Genomic DNA, 25,847 nt, shown 5'->3' with positions numbered 1-25,847 from the left:
ACCTCAAAGGTGTGGCAGAAAGAGGGGTTTCCCAAATACATAGAAAAGTAACCGCTCTAGCCTGGCATTTTATGAGACCCTGGAAGATTCCTCCTGGAATACAGGGGCCCACCATCATTGCCTGAGGCCGGAGGCGTGGTGAGGGGACCCGGTGTGAACGGGACACGACGGGGGCGGGGCACGGCGGATGGGCGGGGGCGTAGCTGCGGTGGTGGGAGGGGCCGAGCTGCGGTGAAGCGAGGAACCCTCTTCCCCCGCGGGCACTGTAGGGTACCTAGTCTGATCCAACAGCTAAGAGCGAGCGGACATTTGAGACATGCTCCCGGAGGTAGGCTCCCTGCTGACCGCCCTCTGGTCCGTGCTCCATCTCCGGACCCTCCTGCTGGGCGCTGTCGTCTTCCTGTTTTTTGCTGACTTCCTCAAAAGGCGGCACCCTAAGAACTACCCGCCAGGGCCCTGGCCCCTGCCCTTCCTGGGCCACCTGTTGCATTTGGACTTTGAGCAGGCGCACCTGAAACTTCAGAAGGTAGGAATAGGCAAACACGCCTTGACAGTGATCTGCAGGACAAGGGACATTCCCAGGGACGGGGACCCAGGGGTGGATGGCTATGTTTTGAACTTCGTTTTCATTATTAGTCAGTGGGAGTTACTCTTTCTGAGCTTGCTAGGGGCAGACTATTACTAAATGCTAACTAAGTGTGCAAGAAGTGTTACATTTTTAAATTCATCTTGTTAAACTATATTGGAACGTCTTGTTTATAACGTGATTGTGTTATCCTGTTTATATTATTATTCTGAAAAATGTTATACTTTCCTTCTCAGGGTCTGCATTTCCTATGGTGAGATGATGATAGAGAACCTAAATCCTCAGCAATTCTCAACCTGATTACCCCCAGCATCACGCTGAGGAGCCCCTAGTCCCAAGCCTTTTCCTTCTCATGCAATGCACTTGCACTAAAATAATTATGTTTTCTAGTTTTATTTGCCAAAGGATGCATGCACTCACTAAAGAGAGACAAAAAGAGCAAGAGAGAGAGAGAAGGAGGGAGAAAGCACCCTCTTCCAGTTCCTCAATGAGTCATTGTTGACAATCTCTTCATTCCTCCAGCTGGTCAGGATTCTGTACACGCAGGGCCAGGCCCATTGTGTTTTTCAAACTATGGGGCCAGGGCTTCAACCTTGTTTGACCACGTGGGATCTGGCTCTCTTCATTAGGGTACACAGCTGGCCCCACATAATAATTTTTAAATATCATTCCTCTCCTTAAATTTTCTCTGCCTCGCACCGCCTCCCCCAACAGTGGTCAGCCCCTATACCCACTTAGGACCTGTTGAGGCAGTCTCCTTCCCCCTCTTCAGAATCTCCCACCAGCAATCCCTAACTCTGACAATTCCGAATTCTGTAATGTGTTCTCAGGCATCGGACACTTTGTCATGAATCCTCACCTACCTGGTTTCCCTGCCACTCAGCGCAGGTCCCTTGATGTGAGACAGCACTCTGACAGGTGGTTGTGAACATTAAGTAACACAGCGCATGGTCAGCAGTCATGAGGCTTAGAGTCAGCATGCCACCAGTATTAGTTCCCCTTACCCTAAAATGCCTGGAGTACTTTATATTCAAGTACAGATGGATAAGGTTTTATCGCCCAATGTGAAAAACATGCCACAAGTAACGCTAAATGACATGATTAGTCACAGAATTTGAAAGCTAGACAGAACTAGCGTGTTTTCTCCATTCCTGGTCCCACATGGCAATGTACTTCCTGTTGCCCATCATGTGTTTCTATTGCCTATGTCCTGTCTAGGAGAGATGCATTCTCTTCTCGCTAAACAAATTATTTACTTAGGAGTCCATGCTTGCTACATCAGACTTCCACTCAAGATTTCTCAATCTTCTTTGGTGGGTCAGATAGGTTGAATTATCTGCTTTCACTAGGCTCTGGGATGTTTGAGCTTAGAAACCTCGTTTATGTTATTACAGTAACCTCATGCCTTGTTCTAGGGACACATGGAGACTAACTCACTCAGTTCATGTTGGTTAGATGCATGATAAAATATTTTACGAGGAAACTTCCGCATCATAAAGGGAGTTGAATCCAAGTCAAGTAGAGTGGAGGAGAATTAGAAACAGAAACATTCCCTTCAAACCCAGTGCATACTAACATACACACACACACACACACGCTCCCCTCAATATGAGCCCCTCTGCCTACGCACACACACTCTCCATTCCTGAGCCCATAGACTTGTGCATAGTCAAAGGTGATTTAACTGTTTTACAGTACGTGAAGAAATATGGGGACGTTATGAACCTGCAGATTGGTGACATGTCTTTTGTTGTTGTAAGCGGATTGCCCTTAATCAAAGAAGTCCTTTTCCACATGGAACAAAACTTTATGAACCGGCCCATGATCCCTATTCGAGAACATGTCTTTAAGAAAGGGGGTAAGTCTCTTGACCAATGTAAGATGTGTGTTTGATATTCTAATGGTCAGTTAAAAATGCTTGTGACTGTAATTTTCTAATACTCTCTGAATCCAGCCCCATGATACGATTTCTACCACTAAATGTAGCTTGGTGTCCACATTTCCTTGAAGAAGGTACCCTCTAGAGGATCTGGCAGAGTTCACCCTAATAGAGATTTGGGAGAAATCACATGTCCCACACAAACTCAGTCTGAGTGCTTTGATTTTGAACTAACCGTATCACCCGGTTATAGCAGAGGGTGCTTTGATTGTGAAGTACCCATATCACCCAGTGTAAGGAAAACACAATGTGTTCTGTTTTCCCATTCCAGACTTCTGCCTCAGATAAATGATGTCGATCTGTTTCCTTCTGCTTCTGCAACCTCTTGCCCCTTGTCTCTTAGGCTCTGTCATTAAGTCCATGCCCCACAGGTTGTCTCGAGTTTCCAAGTTTATATTAGAATAGGTTAGCATGAGTATTTAAGACTTTTACCATAAAATAAAACTAAGCATTTAAACATCCAAATGCAAATCTCAACACTGTTACTCTATCAAGGCACCGTTTTTTAGGTGCTTTCAATGTACCATTTCACTATTTCATCAATTAATAGGGTATCCACTACCTGTGTTACCTGCCACATGAAGCATGGTGCTACCCAGGAATGATAGAACAGTGAGCAGAAGAGGTAAAACCCATGTCTTTATGTAGCTTATGTTCTACTAGAAGAAAGACAGAATCAGTTAACTACAGTAATTAAAAGCCTATATTGTTATGAAGATTAGTACAAGGCATACTTATTAGGGGAGGTAATATAGTCTTGGAATTCAAGAAATAGTAATGTAAGTAAATGACAATTCATTTATTTTATTTTATTTTTGAATGTACAGGTCAGATTTATTATAAAACAAACACCATGTTACCTCACAGAAATTAAGAGAATAAACTTGTCAGTAACTTTTGAGCTCCACATTACTTTCTTTTTTTAAAAAAATATTATTTACTTTGCATTTACTCACTGAACATCATCACAGCATACAAGATGGTGTTTTCCATCCAGAATACACTGTATAATGGCTTAGTCATGCATGTTATCATCACAAATAATTTTCCATTTCTTATTTCATATATATATTCTCCCCTCCCCATTTCTCACCCTCTGCCATATCCCACCCTCCTCCCTCTCTATCTCTGGTATCTGCAGTTGCTTCTATTCTTTTTATTTTCTCCCACATTTTATTGATTAACAAAATAATTGATCTAACTACTTTCAATAACAAATTCAGCTGATATATAAATATCTGTGAACAAATGTTTGATTTTAGACATGAAACTGAGTAGAATGAATATACTATAAAATAGCACCTAGGTGAGGCTATATAGCTTACTGTGGTCATTAAATCGGTATTTTTAAATATATTTTTTAATTTCAAGAAAGGTAGTTTTAGCTTTAATAAATCAAAATCAAAAAATGTTAAGAGAACTTTGCTTAAGACTTAAAGCCAGGAAGCAGGTTAGGATTCTGTTCAAATAGTAGTTACCTGGATCTGTTGACAATTCAAGAGAAGACAGAAATCCTTATCTCTGTACTAAAAAGCATAGAAAAATATCAGTATTGTTTCAGTCAAAAGCCATAAAATTCTAACAAATCAAACATTTGTTCATCAGCTCAGTCTCATGTACTTAACCTAACTTCTGTTGTGGTCCAAGCTTTTCGTTTAAGTTCTGAGAGATAATATTAAACTCTGGACTTGTACCTACCATTAAGCTGGCCCTTTTCTTAAATGTTTTTTAACTCTTATTTCTGTGTGTCTGACTTTAGTTTTCCTGATATAACACTCCCTTCAGAACTTCTTGGAGAACTGGTCTGGTGTCTCTAAATTCTTTCAGGTTTTGTTATCTGAGAATATTCTTGTCTTCTCTCCCCACATGAAGGATAATCTTGCTGGGTATAGTATTTTTGGTTGAAATTTTTGTTCACTCAACACTTTGAATATGTTTTCCCATTCTTTCCTTGCTTGCATTGTTTCCAATGAGAGGTCCACTGTTAGCCTGATGGGATATCCTTTGTAGGTAACTCGTCATTTCTCTCTTGCCAGTCTGAGTTCCTTGTCTGTCTGTAGTTTTGGTCAATCTGGCTATAATGTGTCTTGGAGAAGATCTTCTGGAGTTGATTTTATTTGGGATCCTATGTATTTCTTGGGTCTGGATCTTTGAATGCTTCTCTAGATTTGAAAAATTTTCTTCCAGGATTTCATGGGATATATTATCAATGCCCTTATTAGTCTCTTCAGTTTCTGGGATACCAAGTATCTGGATGTTTGGATGTTTGATGGTATCTGGTATTTCTCATGTATTATCCTCATTTTTTTGGAATATTTTCTCAGTCTTTTTGGTGAATTTTTCTAGCCCAGCGATTCTGTTTTCTACATCTGAGATTTGATCTTCTATATGATCTATTCTGTTTTTAATACTTTCAAGGGAGGTTTTGATTTCCTGTATTACAGCCTTCATCTCTAACAGTTCTATTTGATTCTTTTTTATGATGTGTGTTTCCTCTTTCAGATCATGAAAGAACTTCTTCATCTCCTGGAACTCCCCAGCTCTATTCTCCTGACTCTTCTGGAGTTCATTATCTCTCTTTTCTTGAATCCCTATTAACTTTGTCACTATGAATATTCTAAACTCTTTATCAGACATTTCCATGGTTTCCATTGAACTGTTTGTGGATGAAGAGGAGTTATTCTTTTCCCCTGGGGAGAGGTATTATCTTGGTTTCTCATATTTCTTGTGCCTTTGCAGTGATTTCTAGTCGTTCAATGAGTTATATACTTCTTCCTAATTTCTAGAAGTTTAATCTGAGCATTCAGGAGCATGCAGGAGGAGGTGATCTGCAATCTCTTTGCCAGTCCATTTTTAATCCCTTTGTGCAGCAGATTCAGTGGGTATTGAGAAATATGTTGATCCTAATAGTATTTAAATGTTTGGCTATAGTTCCCTTAGATCCATCTAGACACTCAGTGAATGGAGACTGAACAGCAAAGTGACAAGGTAAAATAAAATGAATAAGAAAACAGAGAAGAGAAAAAAAAAAGAAGGAGAGAGAAAAAGAAGAAAAAGAAAAACCAACCAAAAAATTTATTTTTTTAAAAGCAAAAAATAAAAACCATACAGTATGCTCAACTGCAATGGAGGAGTCTTCTGAAGGCCTGCCCCTTGCCTCTCTTGGAGGGGTGGGGAGAAGGGGATTATTAGCAAGATAAAGGAGGATCTAAAAGCCAAGAGAATATTTCACCTTAAAAAATTTTTAAAGGAAAAATTACAAAAATAAAATGAGAAGGCAGAGAGAGGCAGAGGGAGATAGAGGGAGACAGAGGGAAGGATGGAGGGGGCACTTTACCACTTAAAACTAGAGGCTAGTGCTGAATTATCAGCAGACGATCTTCATTTCTCTTATTCCTTGAAAACACTAGTTTTCATCTGCAATGGAGGAGTCTTCTCGACAATTCATTTAATAAAGTGAGGACATAAGTAGGCAGAGAGAATAGATTATGAAAAGCCTCTGAAATGAGAAGGATGTGAACTTGAGGAATTAAAAGGTGGCTAGTGTGGTAAGTACAGAAATTAAATGGACATAAGTAAATGGAGATAAAGCTGCTGAGCTTCGCCATAAGTAGTTTATACAACTTCTTGTTAAAGCTATTTATTTTAACCCTAGTAACAATGGAAGTCTTGAATGGTTTTTAATAGAGAAGTGAATTACCATATTTACACTGTACATTTTTAAGACTCATTTAGCCTGCCATGTGGAGAACAGATTAAGGGAAAAGAGACTTTGTTGCATCTTGTGTTAGAGTAAGTGATAACATGGACTATAGAGGTGGCCAGAAAAGACAGTAGGTTAGCTCCAAAAAGAGGCAGTGAAGATACATGGATTTAAGATATTTAGAAGGTAAACCTAAAAACACAGGATAACCTAGATATAGGGAAAATGAGGTGTTAAGGTGACCCCTAAATGGGACAGTGAGAGAAAGGAGAAGCATTTAGAGGCGTTTGGTTTGGTTTGCCTGGGTGGGTTGTTGTATAGAGAAAATCATGGATTCAATCATAGATATGCTGAGTTTGCAAAGCCTTTATGTCAGCAAAATCAAGCAGTTAATTATTGCATTCATGGGTCAAGTCAAGCTCAGAAATAGATACCACTGCGAAGAGACATTATACCAAATTTTAGGAGATATATAATTTCTCTGGAATGTAGAATTAAAGGAGAAAAAGTGTTAGACTTGATCTTGAAAACTCTACCATTTTAGGGACCAGCAGTTGGCATAAGGGCTATGTCGGTGGACTCCCATGTAGTCAACCGCAGTTCAAGTCCCAGACCTGGTGGCTTAAACTCATGCCGGGTACGTGTGCGTGTGTGCCCAAGATCCTGAGAGGAGAATGGAGGAGAAGGGATTGCGGCGTGGCCATTCCCCCTGGGGGTGGGGGTGATTTCTCACTTTCTGTCTCTGTCTCTGTCTTCCTGGTGAGCGCACATGCCCTATAGCAAAAATTTCTTTAAAAAAACTCCACCATTTTAAAGTTTGATACAAGGTGAACTAGCAAAAGGTATAGGAAATTGATGGGAGAGAACTGGGATAAAAATCTGTAGCGTGTGGTTTCAGAGTACCATGGGAAGGGAAAGAAGTGGATAATGCTGCTAAAATACCAAGTAAGATGAGGTCAAAAGGTGTCCCTGGATCTGACAACAAGGAGAGCTATTTCACAAGATAGTGGAGGCCAAAGCCATATCTTCAAAGGAGTTGAATGCTCTGTAATTGAAATGGAAAGGGGCATGGCATTACCTGGTATGAAGTGTATGATGGTGAGTTGAACATTCCAAGATTTTTTGTTTTGTTTTGCCTATGCTGTATGTCTGCATAAAATATTCAGTTCTTCATTTTTTAATAGCAAAGATAGATGTGCTTGCCATAGAGAAAGGGAAAAAAGGAACCCCCAATGGGATACGATCATACTGCAGTACTTTTTTTTCATTTCTCCATCTCCTCAGAATTTGGGGTGTACAAATACATGTGCTCATGTGGGTTTAAGTCCTGGGGGCTAAAATTGTAACCAGAGTCGGCCATTTTGGATCCAGTTCCTTAGCCATAGCACCTAACCACTGTGTTACTGGGTTGGCCCCCATCTTTCCTTTCTTGAGTCAGTCCACCATTTTTTCAGGTCCATCTCCAACAGGACACTTCTACTAACCCTTTCTTTGCTTCTTTAAGAGTATGGATTTTGTCTCATCCATGAGTGCTTTCCTGGTACTAGTATAACTCAAGGACTTGACTGAACATGCATAACTAATAATGAAGCTTGGGTTTTGGAATGAGGCAGATCTGAATGTGAATGCCCAGTTAGCTGCCTACCGGCTGTGTGATCTCGTGAAGTTTACTTTAAACATTGCCTTCTGTTCCTCAATTTTTTCTTCAGTAAAATGATGGCGGGTTGGTAATAATTATACCTGCTTCATAGACTTTGTGTGAGTACTAAATTAAATAATGCACAATGCATTAAAAAATTACCTACTGAAGTGACTAACATTTTAAAATAGTCAGTAAATCTCAGCCATTATATCATTCCTTTGGGATTATTTCTCTGAATAATTTTTATGCACCTTAATGCTCTTCTTCTGTGTGATACCTATCCTCATACCATTTACTGGATATTCCCTTTATATAATTAAGATGTCATAATATTGGCTTTCTTTTTCCTAGGTGTGATAATGTCCAATGGCCAGGAATGGAAGGAGCAAAGAAGGTTCACCCTGATGACACTCAGGAACTTTGGTTTAGGAAAGAAGAGCCTAGAGGAGCGCATTCAGGAGGAGGCCCACTACCTCGCTGAGGCAATGAAGGAGGAGAATGGTGAGCATTTCACAAGACAGCACATGACACTGTGGCCCATTCATTCATCAAACAGATATTAAGTGCCTAAGTGCTTGCCCTGTGCCCAGCCCTCAGCAAGGCACCAAGTGTAGAACAGTGAACAATTGACCATGACTCCTCAAGGAGATGGACACTAAGCATATTACTGAATTTAAGCTTGGGTTGTCAGTTTGACTTCCCTGGCATTTCCTGAGGACTTGCTAGATTTCAGACATTGTGTATTATGCTGTGGCCAGAGCCTCATACATGGTTCTGTACTAGGGATGTGTTATTTCATATAGAGTGGACTTTTAACTATTAAATAGAAACAATCCGATTTGAAGGATTCATCTCCTCCTTCTTCCACTGCTAGGACTGTCTTTTGATCCTCACTTTAAGATCAACAAAGCAGTTTCCAATATAATTTGCTCCATTACCTTTGGGGAGCGCTTTGAGTACCAGGATGGTCAGTTTCAGGAGCTGCTGAAGTTACTGGATGAAGTCGTATGTCTGGAGGTTTCATTTCTATGCCAGGTAAGGTGGTTTTCTTTTCCATATCTTTGTTAAAGATACTGTGACCAGTTGCAGCCACAAATGGCAAAAGCATATGCTACAGTTTTGTTTCTGTTTCCTGCTAGAAGGTTCACATGCTTACCAGAGAGAGAGAGAAAGTGGGAAAGTACTTCCATTGGGGATGGCCATGCTGCAATCCCTTCTCTCCCATTCTCTTTCCAGAATTTTGGGCTCACATACATATGCACCTGTTGTGTTTTTTCACACCACCATGTTTTGGATTCAAATACCATGCCACTAGGTGGCCCGGTGCTAGATTTTTGAATGTTGACTTTGTACCTTGCAACTTTGTGCATTTGTTTATAACTTCTAAGAGTTTTTATGTGGATTCTTTAGGTTTTTCTATATATGTAATCATACTATATGCAACCTAAGGACAATTTTATTTTCTCCTTTCCATTTTAGATGTCTTTTATTTTACTTTCTGTCTCATTGTATTGGCTTAGACTTTTTGTACTAGGTTGACTGAAGAAGGTGGACATCTTTGTGTTTCAGTTTTGAAAGGAAAAGCTTTCAAAGTTTTCCCATGGAGTGTGATGTTAGCTGTGGGTTTGTCATATATGGCCTTTATTGTCTTAACAACATCCCTAATATACCTGTTTTTTGAGAGTTTAAGTCATGAAGAAATGTTATACTTCATCAAATGCTTCTGTGTCAATTGATATAATCATATGGTTTTTGTTTTCTTTATGTTAATGTGAGGTATTAAAATACTATTTAGAGTTTATTGAACCTTCTTGCATCTCTGGGACAATCCTACTTGGTCATGTTATATAATATTTTTATTATGTCATCGAATTCAGTTTGCCAGTATCTTACTAAATATTTTCACATTTGTATTCATTAAGGTTGTTGATGATAATTTTCTTTTGTCGTTGTGTTCTTATCTATTTTTGATATCAAGGATATCAAGGTGAAGGTGACTTCAGAAATGAGTTTGAAAGGGATTCCTCCATTTTGATTTTTCAAATAGTATGACAAGGGATGGTGTTAATTTTTTCTTTATATAAACAATTTGTAGAATTCAACAGTGAAGCCATATGGACCAGAGCTTTCTTTGTTGGGAGACTATTTGTTATTCATTCAATTTCTTCTTCTTTTTTTGGGAGGGGGAGGGGAGAGGTTTATTTTTTTTTTTTTTAAATATAGGGCATGTGTGCGTGCCAGAAAGACAGAGAGAAACAGAGAGACAGAAAGCGAGAAATCACCCCTCAGGGGGGATGGCTACACCACAATCCCGTCTCCTCCATTCTCCTCTCAGGATCTTGGGCACGCATGCACACTCACCCAGCGTGAGTTTAAGCCACCGGGTCCGGGATTCGAACGGCGGTCAACTACATGGGAGTCCAGCGACATAGCTATTACACTAACTGCTGGTCCCCTCATTCAATTTGTTCTTGATATTGGACTATTTAGGTGTTTTGTACCTTCCTGATTCAATCTAAGTAGGCTATATGGTTTGTTTGTTTGCTTGTTTTGGAGAGGTTTTTGCTATAGGGCATGTACGCTCACCAGAAAGACAGACAGAAAGGGAGAAATCACCCCGCAGGGGGGATGGCCATACCACAATCCCTTCTCCTTTATTCTCCTTTCAGGATCTTGGGCACGCACACACACACACCCAGCGTGAGTTTTAAGCCACTGGGTCCAGGACTCAAACTGTGGTTGACTACCTGGGAGTCCAGCGACATAGCCATTACACTAACTGCTGGTCCCAGTATGCTATATGTATTAAGAAGTGTATCAGTTTCTTCTAGGTTTTCCAGCTTATTAGAATAGGTTTACTCTTAGTAATTTCTATTGATATTTGATATTTCTGTGATATTCATTATAATGTCCTCTGATTTCTGACGTATTTATTTAAGTCTTTTCTCTCTTTGCTAGGTAATCTAGGTAATTATTTATCATTTTTATCTTATCAAAGAACCAACTTTTGATTTATTTTTAATTACTAGTGAGTTTTATAGTTTCACATGTCTCCAAGGTACTATTTATCTTCCTTCTGTTTCCAGATGTATTACTTCTGTAAGTATTGTTTTGATGAGTTGGTCTAGTATTGGTGAATGAGAAGATAAAGAAAATGGCTAAACAATTAACTAGTTAATTAAGAAAAAGAGAGAAGTCCAGCTAAATACATTTGGAAATGAAACAGGTCACTATAATGAATATCAGAAATATAAAATATTATTAAAGATTGCTAAAAACCAATATATACTAATAAGCAGGAAAACCTACAAGAAGAGATGGATATTTTGTTTTGTTTTATTTTGAGTTTTTATGTGTTTCTGGGAATGATTTTTGTTTCTCTCTTTCAATTTGAAAGAAGACTTTTCTGAGTATCACATTTTGAGTTAAAACTGTTTTTCCTTCATAATTTGGACCACATCGCCCCATTCCCTCCTGGCCTGTATTCTGCTGCAAGATCTGAGGTTAGTCTAATAAAATATCCTTTATAGGTAACTTGGTTCTTATCTCTAGCCACTTTTATGATTTTCTCTTTATCTTTGACCTTTTGGCTCTAATAAGCCTTGGAGACAATATTCTTAAGTTGATTTGTTTGGGATCCTTTGAATTTCCTGGATCCAGATTGTCTGTATCTTTTTTTTTTTTTTTTTTGAGAGGTTTTTGCTATAGGGCGCGTACGCTCACCAGACAGAGAGACAGAAAGTGAGAAATCACCCCCCCAGGGGGGATGACCATGCCGCAGTCCCCTCTCCTCCATTCTCCTCTCGGGATCTTGGACACACACATGTGCCCGGTGTGAGTTTAAGCCACCGGGTCCAGGACTCAAACCGCGGTCGACTACATGGGAGTCCAGCAACATAGCCATTACGCTAACTGCTGGTCCCCAGAATTTCTGTATCTTGTAAAAGATTAGTTTTCAGTTAATATTTCATCAATAAATTTTTCTATGCTTCTTTCTTCCTGTCTTTTGCCTTCTGGGATACTCATTATGTGGCTATTTGGCCTTTGAATCATGTCCCATAATTTGTGCATGTTCTCTTTATTTCAATGGATCTTTTTTTCTTTTTGATACTTTGGACCATTTTAAAAGACCTCTCCTATGGGACCAGCAGTTAGTGTAATGACTATGTTGCTAGACTTTCATGTGGCCAACCACGGTTTGAGTCCCGGACCCAGTGATTTAAACTCATCTGGGCGCTCGTGTGTATGTGCCCAAGATCCTGAGAGGAGAATGGAGGAGAAGGGATTGCAGTGTGGCCACCCCCCCTGGGGGGTGATTTCTCACTTTCTGTCTCTTTGTCTTTCTGGTGAGCATACATGCCCTATAGCAAAAATCTCTCCAGAAAATAAATATATATATAAAATAATAAAAAAAATAATAAAAGACCTCTCCTCAAGTTCAGGTAGTCTTTTTTCTGCATGATCTAACCTGTTGCTTATGCAATAATCAGGATTCTTTTTTTCCATCTTGCATTCTTCATCTCCAGAAGATCTGTTTTCTTTTTAAAGATATATATCTCTCTGTTGACTCTCTCTTCCATCTTATGCACTGTATTTCCATCTGCTGATATTGTTCTTCTATGCTCATTTGTATAACATTTAGTTTTGTTATCGTCAATATTCTCAAATCCATTTCCAATTTTGCCGTGATTTTCTGTTTTGTCTGTTAGTATGGAGTTAGTATATTCCTTTTGAGAAGAGATATTTTCCTGGTTTTTTTTTTCATGTTTTTTGTGTCCCTGTTAATTCTTTAGCTTCTGATAGAATACTTTTCCTAATTTCATGATTAGCTTTCTTCAGTGACAGTGTTTTATTTGTTTGTTTGTTTAGGGCCTTTATAGAATAATTTGTGTATTCACAGAGCCACCAAAGGGCCTCTGGAGTCTCCAGATGAGTGTTTTGGGAGAATGAAGATTGATTTGTGCACTAGTGTCGCACTTATAGAGGAGGTGGGTTCCCTCCAACCGATGGGAGTAGCTGCCCAGTAATGTGCTTCCTGAGTTCCTGGATCACAGAGTCCTTCTCTTGGGGAATGTAGGCAAGTGAAAATATCAACTGAAAGTAAGTAATGGCTTGGATAGGTTGCCCACAGGAAGAATGACGGTGTTATTTGAAAAGATGTGATGCAGAGGGTGGTTAGTTGTTTTGCCAGCCAGTTGCATACTATCTCTGGAGAAAAAGGAAGCTGCCCACTTCAGAGCTTGACTCTCTCTGAAGCTACATCACCTCTCTGCAGATGGCTCAATGCAGGTGGGCATGGTAGGCACAATTGGTAAAGGAGGACACTAGGCAGGTCTCCTGGCAAGGCTGCAAGGTAGTTGGAAACTATGTGCCATCTCTGTGCACCTGGAAGCCTGGGGTGGGTTTGCTGTAAGTCTCTGCAACAGGGGTTGTAGGTGGGTTTTCTGGAGTTCCTCTTTTTGTCCCCAGGGCAAGATTGTGGATCAGTAGGGGAATTATAAGAACTGCACTATCTGTCCCCCATCTTCTCATGTGGAAGAAATCCCTGGGTCCCTTTTATTTATCACTCACTGTCCCCCACTCCTCCATCACACTTAGTCTAAAAAGTTTAGAGAAGCTGCTCTGTAAAAGGCAACATTGGATACACGATGTTGCTCCTGGGCTCCTGAGTAAGCAGGAGGAGGGGAGTGCAGTTCTTCTAGTCAATTAGCCATTACCTCCTATTATCAAAATTTTTAAAAATGACCTCAGTTAGGAAAAAAGCACTTCAGTTTTGAAAATTACAAAATTATATAAAAAGGAGGGAGAATATAGTCATAAATCACTGTGTACCTGTCAAAAAGCTCCAACAGTTTTCAGAATGTATCCAGTCTCATTTCATCCATATCTGTGCCCCCTAGCTGCTCCCCATCAGTGAACTATTTTGGAACAATTTATAGATCTCAGTGATTGGAGCCATAAATATTATAACATATATTTCTGAAAAAACAATTTTTAGCAAAAATGTAATATCATTGTACCTCAAAAACACGGACAATAGTTAATATCTTCAAACATCCAGCCAATATACAGATGTCTCTTTTTTTGGGGGGGGGGTGTTGGCTTTTTTGAATCAGTATCTAAACTAGGTCAATATATTATATTTATTTGAAATTTTTCTCAAGTCTCATTTAATCCTTTGCTTTCTGAGTATCCTTTTTTTTTTTTGCCCTACAATGTATTGACAAAATGGAGTCATCTGTCCTACGAGGTATTCCACATTCCAGATTTTGCAGGTTGCATTATTTTGGCATTTAATATGTTCTTGTATCCCTATGTTTTATATACTTCTCTAATTATATCTAGAAGACCAATAGGAATCAAGGTTTATTTTTTGGAAGAAATGCTTTCTAAAAGGTACTTACTGTCTGCTTGTCTTATGTTAAAGTTGATCAGTACGTTCATGTGCTATCAGCCTGATCTATCTATTATATCATCCCCCACCCATTTTTTTTTTTGAGAAGTTTTTGCTAGAGGGTGTGTGTGCTCACCAGAAAGACAGACAGAGACAGAGAGACAGAAAACGAGAAATCACACACCACCCCCAGCAAGGATGGCCATGCTACAATCCCTTCTCCTCCATTCTTCTCTTGGGATCTTGGGCACGCACGCACATGCACCCAGCATGAGTTTAAGCCACCGGGTCCGGGATTTGAACTGCGGTCAACTACATGGAAGTCCAGCGATGTAGCCATTATGCTATGTGCTGGTTCCCCCATTTTTATACCTAATGCCTAGGAAAATTATTGATGATCATTATCTGCATCCATTATTTCTTTGGAAATGCCAATTTCTGATTTTCTGATTCTTTTTTGTTTCGTTGGCATGGACTTTTGGTTATCAATTTTGTATTAATTGGCTTTGAAAAGCTCATATCAATGTTGTAATTAATTTGTGGATGACTTCACAGACAATCATATTATATCAAATAATTAATAGCTTTGATGTTTCCTGTCCAGTTCTTTCAACATTAACTTCCTTTTATTGTTTTATTGTGCTTACTAGAGTACCACTATGCTAAAATTTTCTCTTAAGATGACGGATCTATTTATCACTCCTTATATTTCTGTCAATTTATATTTCGTATACTTGACAGCTACGTTGTGAGGTACATGTAACTTTAAACTGTTCTTTTTTTTTCCTTCTTTCTTTCTCTCTGGCTGCATTTAAGACCTCACTGATGGTTAGTTTCTTTATGATGTATCTAGAAGTGGATTTATTTCTACTTAGTCCTCTGACAAACATCTTTTTCTGGTATGTTATGGACCCATCACACCAATCTGATAAATCAGTTCACATGATTTCTGGCACATAAAAGGGTATAACACATGTGAGTTATTATAATTATCATCAAAGATATCTTGCATTCTTTGTTTTTGCTTGTAGTCCAACATTCCTCAGGTCAGCAATTCAACTTGTTTTCCTCTTATTAAGACAGATAAGAGGATGATGGGAGAGTTCAGTGAGTGACCATGTTTTCTAGCTACCTGTCTCAGGAAGGAAGAACTCCTAGAGGGAGTGAAAGAGTAATAGGTATGGGCAATAAGCATTTCTTAGTGTCCCCAAATATACTAGGCACTTTGATGGGCAAGTGCACATACTCTATCTCCATTAATTTTCACAGCCCTATAAAGATGACATGAAGCAACGTGGTATGTGAAAGCTGTTCTGGGAGTGTGCAAGGAAATACAGGAATGGGTCTGCCGGCTCATTGCTCAGTGGTCTCTTGTTCCTCACACCATTCAGTCCCCAGAATCACTGTGGCTCCCTCTGGCAGCTACTTAAAGATCAACAAGCTACATTTTTATTATTATTTTTACCAATCTACATAGCTAGAATGCAGCAGAACATATCTCATTTGACGTCTAGGTAGTTTTTTTATTATTCTATCTGATCTGTTTTTGTTTTCCAGCAGATATCTGAGAAAATGTATGCAAACCCCACACTATTTCAGTAAACAATGTAAAGTTTCACACACATACACTACATCATAGTAGCGGGAGCATACACGAATACACACACACACTTTAGTGGTAATTGCCATGAATGAAAATAAGACAGGGATCTAGACAGAGGGTAACAGGAGTGCTCATACTTACAACATCACCAGATAAGACAGCTCCCAAAAGATAACGTTTGAGCAGTGCCTTACTAAAGTAAGAGGCAGGAGTTAACAGTTTCAGAGGAAGAGTTTTCTATATGTTCGAAATAGCAACTATTTGGCCTAAAACAGAAACATCCTTGCTGTGATCACAAGCCATTGTGGATGGACCATGGGCAGTAAGAGTAAGATGACGGGGAGCAATAGAAGAGAGGAGAGAGAGGTGCACATACAAGCAGGGCTTATATGCCCGAGGAATGGTGTAAGACTTTGAGTGTAGTGAAAAGCCATTGAAGGATTGAAAATCAAGGAGTGAAACGAGGTAAGTAAACTATTTAGTAATCTCTCTGACAAATCTGTGTAAAATAGGTTGGGAATGGGGTTAAGAATGGAAACAGGAAAACCATTGAACATTTTCTCAGCTTCAAGTTAAGCCATGTTGGTGGTTGGTTGGTGGGTGGCAGGCAGTCTGTGGTGAGAAGTGGTTCGAGGCTGGGTATGTTTTGAGTGTTGAGTTGACATTCTATCTAGAAAACTTAGAAGAGTGTGTGAGAAAAGAAAACAACAAGGTTTAAGCAAATAAAAGGAAAAGAAGATTGTTTCTGTTAAACGATAACAAGTGGCATCATGTGGACACCATGATTGTTTTGTTTTTCTCAATTAGCTCTACAATATCTTCCCACAAATAATGAGATTCCTTCCTGGACCCCACCAAACTCTCTTCAGATACTGGGAAAAACTGAAATCGTTTGTTGCTCATGTGATTGAAAAACATAAGAGAGACTGGAATCCTGAGGAAACAAGAGACTTTATTGATGCTTACCTCAAGGAAATGGCAAAGGTGAGGAAAACAAAGTTGTTTCCTGTGTTTTGTTGTGAAAGAACAAATAGGAATAAATAACTTTCCATTTGCTACTCTAAGAAATTGCCATAACCTTTGTCACTTACGATAGCACAAATTTATTTCTTCAGATAGCAGAAATCTGAAGTCAGATTCGCTGGGCTAAATTAGGGTGTTGACAGGGTGGTTTCTTTTGGAGGCTCTGGATAAAAATCTGTTTCTCTGAATTTTCTACCTTCTGTTATTCTCTGGCTTGTGGCCCCTACCTTCCTGTTCAATGCCTGCAATGTAGTTTCTTGTCTCCTCTCTGATCCATGCTTCCGTCCTTATATCTTCTCCCTCTGAGTTTCACTCTGTATTCTTGCTTCTAGCAAGACATTCGTGATTACTCTGGGCCCACTGGAAGGGTCCAGGACAATCTTTCCAACTCGGATTCCTTAACTCAATCAGATCTGCCACCATCATTCTGGTATCGGTATGAACATTTGTTGACTATTTTTACCTCTCTGTCTCATGTAATTGATCATGATATCTTAGTGGGTACACATTGTTGTTTCTGTTTATAAAACAAAAACACTGAAGCACAGAGACATTAAGTAGCTTGCCCTGGGTCACATAGCTACTGAGTGGTAAGGCTGACATTGGGAAAGTATGTTCACCTCTCATTCTTTTCCTAGTGTATTTTTGTAGCTCTTTCTAATAACCTGCATAAGGTAACAGTTGTATTGATTTTCATCCAACTAAGGGCCAGAAGTTTTTTGTTAGCTTCCAAAACTTGGGACTGGAAAATGACAGTAATATTGTTGTAATAATGCTGTCTCTTGAGGAGGCCAAAGGAAAAGTCAAAAGAACTCTCTCCCAAAACTCCTCTGTAGGATAAAGCACCTGTCTTTAGTGGCAACCATGAATCCTCTGAATAAACCAATCAACACTGTCCTTTCTAGCATAAGAGCAATGCTACTTCAAGTTTTGATGAAGAAAATCTCATCTGCACCACCCTGGACCTCTTCTTTGCTGGAACAGAGACAACTTCTACAACATTGCGCTGGGGTCTTCTTTACCTGGCCGTGTACCCCGAAATCCAAGGTGAGCATGTCTGTGAGTGTATCTGGAGCTGGACAGATCAATGCCTCTCAGAACATGATGCACAAAATTGGGGCCAGAAAGAGCGTAATAGAAAGGAGAGATCAGTAGAGTGATCATAAGATGAAGCAGGCTTAGGAGCTGGTACATTCTTCATATTTTCTATCACAATTGTGAAGAGTCCAAGTAAGACAAATTAACACAGTCCCTAAGAAACTTGGCATCTAGGGGGCAAAAAGTGGAATCGGTTGACATTTTGATAAGTCTAGGAAAGGATTACCTTTTCATTGGAAAATCTGTTGGAGTCCTTCCCTTCTGTTAAGGCATACCTTCCTTCTTTTCCTGGAAAATATCCAAACTCCTTTGCTCTCTGGTGTGCTCTTCCTTGCCTGTCCAGCCTCAATCCCACTCACCCTGCATGATATCTCCAATGAATTACTTGACATTTGATTTGTACTGTCTTTATTTGTTCTTCTCTGTCATGACATTTGTTTTTCCCTCTGCTAAGAATTTCCTTCCCCAATTTCTCTAGCTCTTCTTGATGAATTTGTCCAAGCACTACTTCCCTAGGATGGTACTTCACTCTGGTGACAGATTTCTAGCTAGGAAATCATTATCATTAAATTCATCCAGAAGTGACCTAATATGCCTTCATTACTATACTTATTGCACCTTAGCTATATAGCTTCCCCACAGACCCTAGCCCACTTAAGGGTAATGACCATACTTATCATTTTTTTCCCTCTATGTTCTCGAACAGCTTATAACACATTAGGAGTGGGAATTGTAGAACAGATTTTCAAACTGTGGGTAGAATTTTATTAATAGGACATAAGATAATTTAGTAGGTCAAGACCCTCTATTTTTCCCTTAAATGCAAATAGTATAGAAAAGAACTTGATGTTTTCTATGTATTAAGGACAAGTTTGTTCATCAGACTTTATTTCTCTCATATAAAAATATACCAAGTATACCTTATATGCATGCAGATTGGTTGTACAACAATGTGAATGTAATTAACACTACTAAATTGTGCACTTAAAAATAACTAAGATGATAACTCTTTTCAAGAGATTTTTGCCATAACATAAAGTGTGCTTGCCAGAAAGAGACAGAGACAGTAAAAAGGAAAGGGAAAAAACCCCTTTGGTGGGGATGTCCATGTCACAATCCCTTCTCTTCCATTCTCCTCCTAGGATCTTGGGCTTGCCTGCACATATACCAGGGTGACTTTCAAGCCACTGGTCTGAGATTCCATTCACAGCTGGCTATGTAGGGGTCCAGCAATGTAGCCACTATGCCACCCGCCGGCCCTAAGCTGGTAAATTTTATGTGTATTTTCCTATTTAATTTTATTAATGGACAGGAAAAAAAAAAAAAGCTGGATTCAGCAAAACCCTATGGTTCCAGCTCCATCTAATATTGCTCTTTTGTGTCCAGAAAGAAACTCTTCTTCACACTCTTTGAATTGGTACAACAAAAGGGCTACTGTTTCACCAAGAAAAAGGAGAGAAGTGGAAAGACACACACTCCCTTCCTTTAAAGATTAAATATCATTTTTATTGACATTCTCTTACTCAGAACTTAGTCACGTGCTCACATTTACACAGAAAGAATTGGAAACTACTGTCTTTAGCTGCACAACTAAGTATCCAGCTAAACCTCTCTGTTTCTCTAGAGAAAGAAGAAAATGGATATTGGAGAACAACCAGCCAATTTTTTGTCTTTTCTTGGTGGTTTATCTGAACCAGTTCATGTAAATCTCAAAGCATCCTAGAGATAAAGTTTATTTATCCCCACTAGTTAGATGAGGAAACTGAAGCTCAAAGAGTTTGAGGCATTTGCAGCAGTAATGTTGTAGAGTAAGCATTTGCCACCAGATTGTACACCAGAGCCCCCAACTAATGTTCATCTGTCACCCTGGGAAATTAGACTGTAAATCTTCTATGGTCTAAATATTTGTGTCCCTCCTCAAATTCATATGCTGAATCCTAAGTACCAGTGTGATATTATTAGAGGTGTAGCCTTTACTAAATGAATAGTTCTTATAATAGTGCCCTTATAAAAGACACACAGAGCGCTACCTTATCCCACCTTTGAGGACACAGTGAGAAGCTGCCATTTAGGAACCAGAGAGCAAGTCATTAGACACTGAATCTGCTGGTGCTCTGACCTTGCACTTCCCAGGCTCCAGCACTGTGACACATAAGTATCTTTCATTTCTAAGCTACCCAGTTTATGATATTTTACTGTAGCATCCTGAATAGACTAAGACAAGATCCTACTGTGAGCTTAGCCATGTTGATGTGGTTATTCCATTCCTTAGTCCAACCAGGCTCATGGAAAGTTGTGAAGCTGGCCGTTTGCTAAGCAAGCTATTAGAAGGGTTAATAACTATTTATTTGCAACCCTGTCAGGAATTGATAACAAACAGAGATACATGCTCTCTGAGAGAGAACTCCTTCATCTTTGGAAAGAAAGCATTAAAGGTTAAAAAAAATTATAGAACCTCCTCTTCTTTTCCAGAGAAAGTGCAGGCTGAGATTGACAGAGTGCTTGGCCAGTGGCAACAGCCAAGCATGGCCGTCCGAGAGTCCATGCCCTATACCAACGCCTTCATCCATGAGGTGCAGAGAATGGGCAACATCCTCCCCCTGAATGTTGCAAGGGAAGTGACAGTCGATACCACTTTGGCTGGATACCACCTTCCCAAGGTAATTAGACACTCCCAGCCTTGGATCGTCAAGCCCATCTTTCAGATGGTAGAAAGCCAAACTTGAAAAGTGACATATGCTTTTGTCTTAAGTAATCTCTTAAATGAGGAAAGTTATATGGTACTTGATATAATACAGGTTTTATCTCCAAGCATGATCTTTAAAACATTAATCTCCCTGGAGAAGAGAGGATCCTAGGTCAGATATGTTTAGGCAGAAACTAGCTGTTCTTTGCCGTGGGATCCTTGGTGTTTTTACTACAGTAAGGAGCTTTGTGAATCTCTGTGGGTAGCAGTTCTCAGATTCTGGGGTAAAACCCATTTTTTGGTTTTGTAAAACATCTCCCAGGACTAGGGACCTGCCACAGTGACTTTGGAAAATTCTGCTTCACAATCTTTGGATTATAGAATGAAAATGTGTAAGGATATCTGAGGATAAAAATGTGAAAGAATCACATTAATACAGGTTTGCTAACATAATATCATGTATTATGGATTCTCTAGGCTGGAGACAATCTCAAGAACTAGAACCCCAAGAGTTTACCCATTGCAAACTACTTGGTTAATGTCCTGACAGATTCAGGAAAAACAGTTACTGCCTTTACTATCTCCTGATTGACCGTCTTGTAGGTGAGGTTGAGGTTTAAATTTTCCAGGTGCCTTTGCATTTTCCTAGCAACTCCAGGAAAACAGCCCAGCTCCTATCACTAACTCTTAGCTTCAAGTTTAATATACATCCTGGGAACTAAGAAATCAAATTGACTATAAGTTAACAGAGCCCACAGTCATGGCCTTGACATCAGATAAATGTAGTTCAATATAGCTCTTCCTCATCGAACTGTGGGACTTTGGAACTGTTATTTAACCTCTGAGAGCTGTAATTTATTTACCAATAAAGTGTATTTCAACCCACCTCAGAGGATCTACATAGAAGTAAAATGAAATCATACATATAGAGCATGTCATGCTTAATATGGGAAGTGCTTAAAATAGCAATCATTATTCTTTATTAATTCACCAAATATTTATTAGGCACCTGAAATGCTCAGGTCTAAGAAAACAGCCCTGAGCAATATAATCATGCAAATACCAACTTACAAACCATGGAACCTTCCCAAAAGAGAAGCATATTGTACCCTCTAGAGATGCAGATGAGCTGGAGTGGTGAGTAGGAGCAGGTGGTGGTCAGGGAAGGCTTCAAAGGGAAGTGATGTTTGAACTGAGGATCAAAGGATGGTGAAGAGTCAGCCTGTTGTCAATGAGGAAAGAACATTCTCAGCAAGATAAACAGCATTTAGAAGGCACTGAGATGACTGGGAACAGGCTATGTGTGGAAGCAGGCCATGTAGAAGGAGTATAGACAGAGAAGGAGGTTCGCTCAGTCAGGGTTCAAGAGAAGGTCTGCCCTCAGAAGGATGAGAGGCAGGGTGTCATATGTGAGGTGTGAATGGGTGGGGAGTGTGGCATGATTACATCCTGTGCACAGCACACTGCTTTCAGGATGTGGAGTAGACTGAGAGGGGCAAGACAGGATGTATAAGGGCAAAATTAGGAGACTAGTACAGGTGTCTAGGCATTCAAGGTGACATCCTGACCTAGGGTGGTGGACATCAAATGGAGGTGATAGAAAAGGAAATTTTAATGTAAAGTTGACATATCTTGCTCTGTGTGGACAAATGCAGAGTGAAGGAAAAGCTCAGTATGGGAGTTACCTTCACTTCTTGGTATGTTCCTGGATGAATGGAGCTCCATTCCCTGGGCTACATGATTTATTATTACATCTGTGGAGAGAGGGTGCAGTGTACTAGATACTGAAGGGAAGCGAATGAGAGAAACGAATGAATAAGCCATTTTTACTTTGAGTAGCTGCTATAGTTCTGGCCCCGTTGAACAATTGAGTTGATTTAGGCATAGCACAGACTGACTAGATGTCACAGTGCTCTCTCATTGATACTTACATGTCCTGTCCCAAGTCCTTCACTTAGAGAGGATCCATTCTGTAGTTAACAATAGCCAACCTCCCTGGTAAAATTCCCAGCAGGCAATACTAACCCATCACTGCTACCTGTCCCATTACACAGGAGGTCCCTTGGAGTTGGGCTCAAGACAGGGTGGTTTGGGGAGATGGAGGACTTCACAATGTGGTTAAGACACTACATGGGAGCCTGAGGACACAACCCATCTGTTGTGTGTGTATCGTGTGTGTCAAGTCCTGCCTGAGTCTTTGCTGTCTTCTCTAGGGAACCATGATCCTGACCAATCTGACTGCACTGCACAGGGACCCCACAGAGTGGGCCACCCCTGACATCTTCAATCCAGAGCATTTTTTGGAGAATGGGCAATTCAAGAAAAAGGAAGCCTTTCTGCCTTTCTCACTAGGTTAGTTGCAATAAAGAAGACCGTGAGAATGCAGGGCCCCTTCCCTATTCTGTTCCCTTTTGTAGTAGGAATGTCTTCAGACACTCCATTCATTGTGATTCCATCCCCACTTTCCTGGGCTGGGCATAACTTTAAATTTCCCTTATGTCTGAAACTCTCCCTGGCTTTGGATGCAATTTCAGCTTATCTTTCTTCTGTCTTCCAGAACACTAGAGACAGAGACCCAGAAACCATTTCTTACCCACAAAGAACACTAAACACTTAGCATCTTTATGGAATTTCTCAATGCCCTCAGATCTTTTCAAGGGCTGCCCATCACACAGAAATAGAGCTTATTTATAATGAGAAAAAAGGTAGCAAGGGAAAGATTTAGGGTACTGACCACGTGGGCATCATGCCATGACACTGAAGGCCACTGACTTTACTAGATTATGTCTTACTCTGTAAGAGTCCCTGCAGAAGTGCCTTGGGCTTTTTTAGTTATTTTTTAAAATTGAGTTAGTAAATTTATGTGGTATACAACTTGAATGGAAGGGAAGAATGAAACTCTCTCATTATTATTTTCAAGCCAGCCACTTCTTCAAAGTATTTCTAACTCCTAACATAAAGTCAATAATGAAAATTCTTAGTTTAGTCCCAGGTATTATGTTAGATATATTACATACATTATTTCAAATAGTTCTCCAATTCCTTAATTCCATAAACATTTACTCAGATCTATCTTTTGTCAAGCATTCAGCCCTGAAAACATGACAGTGAAGGAATCAGAGAATGAGATAAAACAGAACTGTCTTCATGGAACAAGTGTGTATTAGTGTATATGTTACAATGTCTGCATTACTATCACTTCAGAAATAAGGGATCTGAGATCTAACCAAGTGTGGAAACTAACATCATAAAACTCCTGTGGCAGAGCTGGGACTCAATGCTGACCAGATTTACTTAGATCTGAAGCGTGGATTTCTCCTCATACTATCTCCCGAAAATTACTGAATACCACATAGAACCCACACTATGGACGTATGATAGTTTATCTATCATTTACTTAAAATATAACTAAGACAGCATCATTTTGCTGATACTGACCCTAAGGCTCAAAAAGGGAGGAACTGGAACTGCCCTTACATCTGTGTGACTCCAAAGTCCATGCTTCCTCACTGTGCTGTGCTGCCCTGGGTGTGACTGGGTTGATTCTAATTATATTCTCTTGATCTTTCTCCATCTGGTTCCGTGTCACCTCTGCTCTATTGAACAAATCCCTCTAATATATAAGGTGATACATGTTGTAGGATTACCTTCTAGTCTTGCTTTCTGTAGTCATTTCTCTTGAGTCATCAGAAAAATCATGACTATGTATTTCACCTCTTATCATTATTCTGGTGCTTGGTTTTGTGCCAGATCCATAAAATGCTGAAGTGCTAGAAATGTGACATTCTGTGGCTTCCACAAAAATAATGCCTTACCTAATATTCATTACAACCATGGTGAGAGAAATCTTAATAGATGTTCATGCTTTAAAAGCAAGAGTGATTGAAAATAATACAGTGTTTCATTGGTTTTTTTTTTTAATCTGCCCTTGTTTTTGTTTTGTTTTGTTTTGTTTTCTGTATTAAGTAAATTTTGAAAGCCTTTAGACTGGAAACTCACCTTCTAAGTTATCACAAGCCTTCTGCCTCTATTGTCCTATAACTTTCACCTCCACACCTGAAACTCACCTGCCTGATCTATGAAAACATTGGATTTTATGATTCTGGACTTCTGCTTTCTTTGGTGAACCCAGCTTGTTGTCGGACTTAAATTAGATCCTAGATATATAGCCCCAGAATCTCACAAGCTCTCCCTCTCCTCAGGTTTGGCAGAATATAGTCTACAATATCAATCCCTTATAGGCATCCAGGACACCTAGAAGATCACTTGTTATCTGTTTTTGTCTTTCAGGAAAGCGGGCCTGCCTTGGAGAACAGTTGGCCAAGACTGAGCTGTTTATTTTCTTCACTTCTCTTCTGCAAAAGTTTACCTTCAAACCCCCAAACAATGAAAAGCTCAGCCTGAAGTTCAGAACAGGCGTTACCCTTGCCCCTGTCAGCCACCGCCTCTGTGCTGTTCCTCGGGTGTGATGTTGGGGAAAAGTGGGAGAAAGAAAATCAAGAAGAATTAGCATGTGCTCTGAAACTACCAGTGCCTGCTAAGATGTGAGGGGACAGAATGAAAATGACTCTGAGAAAAATATCAGGGTAAACAAATTCAGAGGGACCTGGACTCAAATCCCGACTTGGCAATAACCTTCAAATTAGCTAGCCTTAGGAAAATCATTTATGGGCTAAATGATTTACCTTTTCATCTGGGAGATGAAATGAACATAATGATTTCTTCCCTAAAGAAAATTCTTTTAAGATAAAAGGAAATAGTGGACTATACGTGGTGTGTAAACCATAAAGTTCATCCTAAAAATTAGAGTTGAAAGTTATCTTCCTTCTTTCTTTAAATAACTATTTGTTTTATTTTATTAATTATTTTTATTTTTAAATTTTACCAGAGAGAGATAGAGAGAGAAAAAGGGAAAGTTAGAAAGAAAGCCACCAGGTCTGGGATTCAAACCATGGTCAGCCATGTGGGAGTCCAGCACCTTAACCACTATGCTACCTGTTGGCCCATTCCTTTTTTTTTTTTTTTTTAGACATGTATTCATTTGCTTTTGGTGTGTTGAGGTGGTTGAGGTCAAAGTGAATCAAAATAGTAGGTAAGAGAATTTTTATGCTAAAGACAGTCACAGAGGTTGGCCATGTAGGCTCTCCCACTTCATTGCTCTGTTTCTGCTTAT

At 39.6% G+C, this 25,847-nt stretch overlaps 1 protein-coding gene across 2 annotated transcripts; it reads left to right on the top strand.

The window, feature by feature from the left end:
- Window positions 1-235: 235 nt before the first annotated feature.
- LOC102492447 (cytochrome P450 2J2) lies at window positions 236-25,527 on the top strand. Of its 2 annotated transcripts, XM_006154919.3 has the most exons (9): window positions 236-526; window positions 2,282-2,444; window positions 8,222-8,371; window positions 8,745-8,905; window positions 16,675-16,851; window positions 17,796-17,937; window positions 20,461-20,648; window positions 22,888-23,026; window positions 24,965-25,527. In XM_006154919.3, the coding sequence occupies exons 1-9, from the start codon at window positions 317-319 to the stop codon at window positions 25,141-25,143; spliced, it is 1,509 nt and encodes a 502-aa protein (XP_006154981.1). In that variant the 5' UTR covers window positions 236-316; the 3' UTR covers window positions 25,144-25,527. The 2 variants fall into 2 exon arrangements, with proteins under 2 accessions (XP_006154981.1, XP_006154982.1); XM_006154920.3 differs by lacking the exon at window positions 22,888-23,026.
- The last annotated feature ends 320 nt before the right edge of the window (window positions 25,528-25,847 follow it).

This window comes from Tupaia chinensis, unplaced genomic scaffold (assembly GCF_000334495.1).
Source record: "Tupaia chinensis unplaced genomic scaffold, TupChi_1.0 Scaffold000425_1, whole genome shotgun sequence".
Lineage (NCBI taxonomy): Eukaryota > Metazoa > Chordata > Mammalia > Scandentia > Tupaiidae > Tupaia > Tupaia belangeri.
This window is presented reverse-complemented; position numbering and strand designations above follow the sequence as displayed.

Bases quoted from the DNA above. Each gene is read 5' to 3' on its own strand.
- LOC102492447 (XM_006154919.3), top strand. From the start codon at position 317: ATGCTCCCGGAGGTAGGCTCCCTGCTGACCGCCCTCTGGTCCGTGCTC. The intron at 16,852-17,795 runs GTGAGGAAAACA...TGTCCTTTCTAG, and splicing joins ACCTCAAGGAAATGGCAAAG to CATAAGAGCAATGCTACTTC. The intron at 23,027-24,964 runs GTTAGTTGCAAT...TTTGTCTTTCAG, and splicing joins CTTTCTGCCTTTCTCACTAG to GAAAGCGGGCCTGCCTTGGA.